Here is an 8907-nt window from a genome sequence, read left to right as displayed (position 1 = left end):
TGGTTAGCTATTCAATAATTCTTGAAATTGGCTGCAAAAATTTGCTGATAACTTCAGCGTTCAGAGACGGTGCGTCGTCTTGCTGGAAAAATATGTTTTCGAATTCCATTAAGGGCATATTATTAATAACGGGTCCAAAGCCTACTAGTTAAAAGTGGCGAACTTTTAAAAATTCTGTATTTCGAAGGGGATTATAACAAAATATCAAGTGTGCTATATTTTTGGAAAGGTAATTTTAAATTCTTTTCAGTTAATTAAAAATATAGAGGGTCTCTGAAATAAAAAAATCAATTTTTCTGTTGATAACCCTTTAATTATTAATTTTAATAAAATTATACTTAAACCATTAAATTCTACGTCAAAAGGTGCTTTGGAAATGTTTTCATAGAAATACAAAATTTTCTATAGCAAAAAAGTTACAGCGATTTGTTAAAAATGCACATTTTTGAAAAACACCCCGTAACTCCGAAACGGTAACAGATATTAGTGTGCGGTTTTCACCATCATGTTTTTGATGAAAATTGAGCTCCAGACACCGATATTAGTTTTCGTCTATCTTCAATAGAAAAGGGTGTTTCCATTTAAAAGCGTCGAATTTGACACACCCTGTACAGAAAAGAAGAAATTGTAAATTTAAAACACTTAATATCCCCAATATTACCCAACATAAATTAAACAAATTTTCAAAATACACCTTTATAAACGCAAATTTCTTTCACACTAAATCCCATTAACAACCCTCAAGTCCCCGACGCGTGTTTCAAACCAAACACAACCCCCGTTTTTCACCGCTAGTTTCCCCAACAAACCCCCGTCTCACGTGTATGCCACACCAAAGCCCATGCGCCCGCATTTTCCTCCACCTTATAAATAGCGCTCGGGAACGCGCAAACCGTTTAGTTTTCCCTCGAACTTTCCACGAATTTTCCCCGATGATTGTCGCTTCGCGCCGAAACGATTTCGCCACGATGTCACCGGTTAATTCCGATAATTCTCTCCTGATACTGAGCGTTCAAGACGGTTCAGAAACGTCCGGGAATGTCTCGCCCCTAACCCCTTCACCAAGAAGCGAAGTTAAAGGAATCAGATTGTTTAGAGTGATAAGCAGAAAACTTGCCAGAAGATCGACAGAAGATTTTCAAAGCACCGACGAGAGCAGATCATCGAGTTCAGACAGTTCCTCTTGCTCAACATCTGTAGGACACACTTCACGCATCGAAAAAGAACGTTCTTTATCACCCAATCACATATCATCAAGCTCGAGTGACTCAGGCAGCGATATCCAGACGCTGAGAAGCCGACATCACCACTCTACGTCAGCAGAGAGCTTGAGGAAAGCTTTCCAGAACCTGAATTTGTACAGTAGGTCTCAAAGTTGTTCCAACACGAAAGAGTTAAAGAAGAAAAAAGAAAAAAGAGTTCAGAAAAGTATCCTGAGGACACCAACGAGTTATGCTTACTTGAAAGGAATGTCTGGGTTGCCTACTCAAAGGATTCCTCGGCATCAACTTCAAGCCTACAACAGTTGTTCGTGTAGCATGCATTATTTAGGGAGTCTGCAACGATAAACTTTGTGAAATATATCAAGTAATTTTAAGGGTAGTTTTAAACAAGAAAAAGACTGTTAATGTTATAATGTATGAGGGTTGTTGTCGACTGATTTTTAATGTACTATAAGAAAATTTCGTTCACTAGTTTTTAGGTAAACTAATCACCTTGTAAATATCTGTTTTTATAACTAACTGGTCAATCTACACCATATTCTAAATGTATATTTATAGATTATAAGGTTTAGGGACTAAATTTTTTATTACACTGGAAAATGTAGTGTGATATCACAAAACTGTTCTTTTGTTTGTTATTGTTTACTCTAAGCACTTTTATTGTTCACCTGAATTATACCACGTAAAGGATATAAACATGAAAATGTTTCAATGAAATTCTTATTAAAAATTGTATTGATTTTATGTTTCCTACTGTAAAAGTTTGGAATTATAGTGCCTTGTAGAGGTCCCAAAATAAATAATACTAAAAATATATTTGAATGGTTTTATTTAACAAACTTTGGAAAAAAAAATACCAAGGTAACATCGAGTATAATATTACATTTTTGGAAACTATACTGTCATTTTTCATAATTTTTTTGTTATACTTATACTATTCTCTACCTATCCCTAATAGTCTCCAAAAAAAACATGATTTTGAATTAAGTAAGTATTCTTAAAATGTTGAAATCATTAATTAAGCTTAAAAAATATTGCTTGAAAATATTAAGATTACTTCTAGCATTGTCCGTATCATGCTGTACGTAGCCCAAAAAGTAGATGGCTTTTTCTGCCTTGCCATGTCGCTGAAATATGCCTTCAAGATGTCTCCAAAACAATATTCTTAGCATTTCTTTCGGCACACCATTTTTCGTATACTTTCAATGCTATTTCATATCGCCCCCTGCTTTTCTCTGGAAGTAAATTGGCTTCTGCTCTTTTTGCAGCTTCTGTAAGTTCTGGCGGAGTACCAATATTAAAGTAGTCTTCATTATCAGAACTTTCCGACAACATTCTGGCTTTCTATGTTATGTAAATTCGAAAAAGCGAACGAGAAATTCAAAACTGTCACTTAGTTGTTTGTTTTGCTGTTGAAGGTTTGCGCCATAACAACCACTGGTACCGGTAACTATAGATATGGAAATGCCAAAACAGAAAACGACAAATTTTCGCATATTTATATTTTTTTCAAAATAAAATACTGTCCCTATTTTTTTTTAATTAATGGTGTGGTTGTAAATAAAATAGTATGCAAACCTCGGAGGAAAGTTTTCATTATTGTCTCGAGATTTAGTTAATCTCTCGACAGTAATGAACCACTTCCCTCCTAAAATTCCCCAATTTTCTTTAATTTTAAAAATATGCATATTATTTTATAAAAATCGATACTAATAAAATTGATATTCAATCAAATATTTTGTCCATAATTAGTTTTTTTGGCAAAGAAAAAACATTAAATTTATTCAACGGTTCACATACACCCGGGAACTTATTGAAGAACCTCACCTGGTAATAACGTAAAAAACAAAAAAAAAACTATATTATTACCAACAAACAAAAAAAAACAAATAGTAGGTCTTTGACTTTGGGGATATATCAATTTTCAGTATTCGTTTTTTCCTCTAGTCTGGTAAATGAACTTATTAATCTTGTATAAGACAAGCTATCACTTTCTTTTTTGTGTAATATGGAACTTATAAGTCCATAATATTATTTAAACCCGAAAAGAAACGTTCATAATACATTATTTTCATATTGCTTTCTATTTTTTTTCTGCTGTGTTTTTCTGTCTCATTGGTTTGGTTACTTGGCTAGTTACTAATAATTTTTAGGGATATCACGATTTTAATGTTTGTAGAAAAAATGTTGTTTGCAACTCGTGCGCGAACTACTTTGGTGATCTCGACTAATTTTTCAAAAAATTCAAGTATTGATCACCAAAGTAGAACTTCGCGCACTAGATATAAAAATAACTATTAGTTTAGCTGATTTAATTTTTTTAACCGTCTTTAAATATGCCGCCTAAAACGAGAAACTCCTGTATGTTAATAATATAAAATCTGTGGGTAGTTTTACTCTATTAAAATGGACTTTACTAAACGCTGGAGTATTATAGGAACAATACAGAGCATACAAAGTTCTTATCATGATCTTACAGCTTTCATATTACGTCCCGCTTGTTATATTTATAGAATAATACATATAATCGTAACAGATATAATCTTCTAGAGTCATTGTCTTCCACCAACCCCATTCAGACCGACTAGAGACGTAGAAAATGGCGGAATCTCAATGGTTAAGTGTTTTGTACGTCGGGTGACGTCATGCGTGTCTCTATCGTCTCTAGTTCTTTCTCAAATTTTATATAGTCTTGTTTAAGATAATTTTAAAATTATGTTAAGCAGATAGAAGTGAGAAGTAACTTGCTTATATGGTGTTTTAGAAGAAAGGGAGTAGTTGAACGCTTTATACACTTATCGGTATATTTTTTTAGCAAGAACGGTTTAAATTTTTGAGATTTTTTTGGCTTCCTTAATTTTTGAAGATACTGACTTTAACAAGAGAAAGATTTGACTCCTTGTTTTTGGGTTGTTTCAACATTCTCATATCCATCTCTCAAGACTCATATCCTAGGATTATGTAAAGTGATCTGGAAGGAAGCCAAAAATACAATAATATACAGGGTGTTTCATTTAAAATAATTCATCCCAATTCACTCACACTTTTCTGAGCCACCTTGTAGAAGTGAAAACATTTTCCTGAAATAGATCCAAACACATATAGTATTTTTAATACCCATTTAGAATAACACCATCCTTATTTATTATTAATAAATCAGTTGAAACAAAAAATTACCAACAAAAATGAACGTCGATTATTAATAATTTGTTAGATGTCACGTTTTTGAAGTTACGTTTCACGTTAATGTCATAACGCAAAATAAGATTTAAAATGCCATATTCTGATGAATCCAAAAAACTTATGCTTAATGTAGTAAACTATTTTCAAAACGATTTAGGATCTCGATTTAAGGCAATTCAAAAAGCGTCCGAAGCACTAAAAGTTCCAGAATGCACATTATATAATCTTTGAAAAACCAAACAGAGCTTCAGATTTCGAATTTAGAAGAAATATGTCTGCAAGCGTTTCCCGGAGCAAAATCCGAATTACAAAGAATACCCTACATTGTTTGAGGGAAGTAATTTACAAAATGTATGCGCGAAAGGATAAAATCACAGTAGAAACTATTTTCCGGCAATTTATCGAAGAATTTCCAGAAACTAAGATTTCCAAAAGTTCGTTATATTTGGGAATTAAAAAAATGGGTTTTCATTTCAAAAAACGGTTATTGGAAATGCCTGGAATCAGATTAAAAAGAATATTATTTTTGAACAAATACCATGCTGCTAAAAGCGAAAAGCTCCTTACACCTGATTTTCTGTAGAATTTTTACTTAAACGAGCCCTTAAATAAATATTATTACTGCTTGCTCGACTTCTTGTTATATTATTTATTATACTTTTAGTGCTTCAGACGCTTTTTGAATTGCCTTAAATCGAGATCCTAAATCGTTTTGAATATAGTTTACTACATTAAGCATAAGTATAAGTTAAGATATTCTTTGGTATAAGCCTTAAATCGAGATCTTAAATAATATAGGTATTTTTTTAAGAAAACTCGGTATCTAGTTAATAAAACAATATTTTTAAAATTAGTGCGCTTCTTCTATATTTTTTTTATTATGTCAACATCTTTAGAATTTCATAAAATTAATTTTTATTATTATAAACCGCCACTGATAATATGAAATTTCAAGTCACTCCGCCAATGCAATAAGAAATATGTCAAGCATTTGACATGACAAAGGTCATAACCTAATTTTTTCATGCGGGTGTAGATGGTGCAAGAAGCCGCATACGTTAAGTTACTAAAACGGCTGGTACCTCTAAATAGGTATTAAAAATACTTTATACTTTAGGTTCACCTTTATACAAAATTTCCAAGTTTTTAAGTTTTTTATTCTAGGAGCTACAGATGCCCGACGCACTTTTGCCAGACCCTGTATGCTATAAATGTCTAAAGTTTGACACAACTCTTAATAATCAATCAAATTTTCATTACTTACATTCTCTTCCATGAGCAAATTCAAAGATTCTTTTTCAAAGTTAAAAGAAAGTATGCAGAATGATACATTTAAAAGACGTTGTTCTAGCATACGCTCTTCAAAATATTTTTTAGATAAAGAAGATTTAGATAAACAATTTTTGACGGCTGTGCAGAGAGACGATCTTCATTTCGTTAATTATTGTATTGAAATCGGTATTGATGTTAATTGTGTCAATGAGAACCATCAGACTGCGTTGCACTTAATTGCAGAAAAAGGAAACAAATGTATAGGTACTTTCGAAATAATAACATTCTAAAACTAGGGAAATCCAAAAGATGCAAAATTTATTTGTGTTACCTATATGTGCATATTTTTTGGCATGTTTAGATTTCCTTAGTTATAAGATGCAGCTTTATATTTTAAGACAAAAAAAATGATAAAAATCATAATTAATATAAAAAAGAATTGTTTTATTTTATAGGAACTATATTATTAAAAGCACCAAATATAAACATAGATGCTAAAGATAGCATGGGAGACACTCCCTTGATGTATGCTGTTTCTAACGATCAGCTGAAGTTTGTCAAGCTTCTGTTGAAGAGCAAAGCAAATCCAAATATGCAGAATCATTTTGGTATATTTCTTTTTCTTTTTCTTTTTCTTTTTCTTTTTCTTTTTCTTTTTCTTTTTCTTTTTTTTTTTCTTTTTCTTTTTCTTTTTCTTTTTCTTTTTCTTTTTCTTTTTCTTTTCATTTTCATTTTTATTTTCTTTTTCTTTTCTTTTCTTTTCTTTTCTTTTCTTTTCTTTTTTCTTCTTTCTTTCTTTTCTTTCTTTTCTTTTCTTTTCTTTTCTTTTTCTTTTTCTTTTTCTTTTTCTTTTTCTTTTTCTTTTTCTTTTTCTTTTTCTTTTTCTTTTTCTTTTTCTTTTTCTTTTTCTTTTTCTTTTTCTTTTTTTATTTATTTTTATTTTTCCGTTTTCTTTTACTCTTTTTTTCTCAACTGATTAGATTTTATATATTTGACTCTTTTTGTAGAAAAGACTCCTCTCCATATAGCTGTATCACAAGGTGACGCCAACCTCGTCACGGCATTACTGGACTATAATGCTAATCCAAACATGCAAGATGCTTACGGAAATACACCACTATCATTAAGCACTATGGAATACCATAACGAGAATATAGCAAAGATTCTTCTGATGTCTGGTGCAAATCCGGATTTGGAAACTCAGAAACCTCAATGCTTGCTTACAGGTTACCATTTTATATAAATTTGTAATGGTGATGATAAAGCAAAGCAAGCATTTCCATTAACATACAAACTGGATAAAATTTTCTCACATTTATGTCAGCATGAGAAAAAACAATATGGCGATATTATTATATAACTTGGTAATATTTGAGGGGTAGTTTCATCTCGTTCGAATTTGACTTTCGAAGAATCAGTTTGCCAAAAATAAGCTTTTTACGTCAAGCAGTTTAAGCAGAATCGTGGTTAATCAATTGCCTAACTTTTTGGGACACCCTGTATGATTTTTTTAAAAATTTCAAAAGTATTGTTCAAGCGTTTTCCCGAAAGACCAGCCGTTTTTTAAAAAACAAATATTGTAATATTTGAGGGGCGTTTTCACCCTCTTGGAATTTGGGATTTAAGAAACCCCTCCTTATCGAACCCCTACACCCCACAGTTAATCCGTTGGCCAAAAATCAGCAGATTAAGCAGAATAGTAGTTGCAGACTCAATGGTCATATTTTATAAAACACCCTGTATAAATTTTTAAAAAATCTTAAAATATGTAAAACAACAAAACAAAATATACGTGTTTAAGAGTTTTTTCAAAAAAACTCACCGGTTTTTAAACAAAAAATATTCTAATATTTGAGGGGTGGTTTCACCCCCTAAGAATTCGAGTTTCGAATAATCGCTTCTTATCGAGAACCTTTACACCCTAAAGTCAATCCGTTTTCCAAAAATCAGCTTTTTACGTCAAGCGCTTTAAGCAGGATCGTGATTAATCAATGACCAGATTTTTCGAAACACCCTGTATATATTTTTAAAAAATCTTAAAATATGTAAAAAAACAAAATAAAATATACGTGTTTAAGCGTTTTTTTTTCGGAAACTTGACCATTTTTTAAATATAAAATATTGTAAAATTTGAGGGGTGATTTCACCCCCTTGGAACTGGAATTTCGAAAAATCCCTTCTTAACGAAACTCTACACCCTAGAATCAACCTGTATGCCAAAATTGAGCTTCTTACGTTGAGTGGTTTGAGCAGGATCGTGATTAATCAGTGAGTCAGTCACTTAAGGATTTTATATATTAGTATAGATTAGGAATATCAATAATTATCTCTGCTACAGGATAACTCTTCATTTTCTGACAAAAAAAATAAAACTGGTTGTTAATGTTGAATTAATTTGGCATCTAAAAAGAAAAAGAAAAAGAAAAAGAAAAAGAAAAAGAAAAAGAAAAAGAAAAAGAAAAAGAAAAAGAAAAAGAAAAAGAAAAAGAAAAAGAAAAAGAAAAAGAAAAAGAAAAAGAAAAAAAAAAGAAAAAGAAAAAGAAAAAGAAATACACCAAAATGAAATTCTGCACATTTGGCCAGTTTAACGCAGGTTCTCAAGTGCAAGAATTCACCGCTATACAAAAAATCCCACTTCTGATGTAAGGAATCTCTTAAATAATAATATTGTTTCCACGAAAATAAGTATTTAATAGCAACAACTGATCTCTACAACGGATTCTTATTGTATAATGAAAATTTTTCGTATTCTTACGTAACGCAGTTTTTTGGAGACTGACACAGGTTAAATCATTCTAATGTTAAGAGAACTTATAGATAACGGACGCATTGTTGCAGGACCCTGTAGATCATTCTACTTTAATTCAATTAACTTGTGTTCTTGGTGTGTACAGTTTATCTACTTTAAGTATTGGATTGGACTATAAAAAAAATGGCTGGTCTATATCGGATATCGGAATTCAATTTAATTTCTTTTGTTGTTTGTTACACAAGCCTAAATACGGCGCAGTTTACAGACAAAAATATATCATATTAAATCCGTTTGGGCGGAAACATCAATATTGTTTTGTCTGGAAAAAGCACACATTTGTTTTACCAAACAATCTGATTGTTCAAAGGAAAAACAATGGAGATTTCAGCTTTTAATTTCATATTTTATTCTTTCTCATACAGAAAATCTGTTTAATTTCCTTGACAACAAAATACGCATTATATAAATAAAAGGTTT

General features: G+C 31.2%; 2 protein-coding genes across 2 annotated transcripts; both read left to right on the top strand.

The window, feature by feature from the left end:
* Window positions 1-920: 920 nt before the first annotated feature.
* On the top strand, window positions 921-1883 carry LOC115889976. The gene has a single exon (XM_030910073.1). It carries the CDS (start codon window positions 933-935, stop codon window positions 1566-1568), a length of 636 nt encoding a protein of 211 aa, XP_030765933.1. The 5' UTR covers window positions 921-932; the 3' UTR covers window positions 1569-1883.
* A 3749-nt stretch (window positions 1884-5632) lies between these two features.
* Window positions 5633-6921, top strand: LOC115889825 (26S proteasome non-ATPase regulatory subunit 10-like). Its single transcript, XM_030909901.1, has 4 exons — window positions 5633-5720; window positions 5784-5942; window positions 6134-6286; window positions 6686-6921. The coding sequence occupies exons 1-4, from the start codon at window positions 5681-5683 to the stop codon at window positions 6919-6921; spliced, it is 588 nt and encodes a 195-aa protein (XP_030765761.1). The 5' UTR covers window positions 5633-5680.
* The last annotated feature ends 1986 nt before the right edge of the window (window positions 6922-8907 follow it).

This window comes from Sitophilus oryzae, unplaced genomic scaffold (genome assembly GCF_002938485.1).
Source record: "Sitophilus oryzae breed Bouriz unplaced genomic scaffold, Soryzae_2.0 scaffold_857_pilon_pilon, whole genome shotgun sequence".
In the NCBI taxonomy this organism is placed as follows: domain Eukaryota; kingdom Metazoa; phylum Arthropoda; class Insecta; order Coleoptera; family Curculionidae; genus Sitophilus; species Sitophilus oryzae.
The sequence above is the reverse complement of the archived record's forward strand: the minus strand, read 5'-3'. Positions and strand labels throughout refer to the sequence as shown.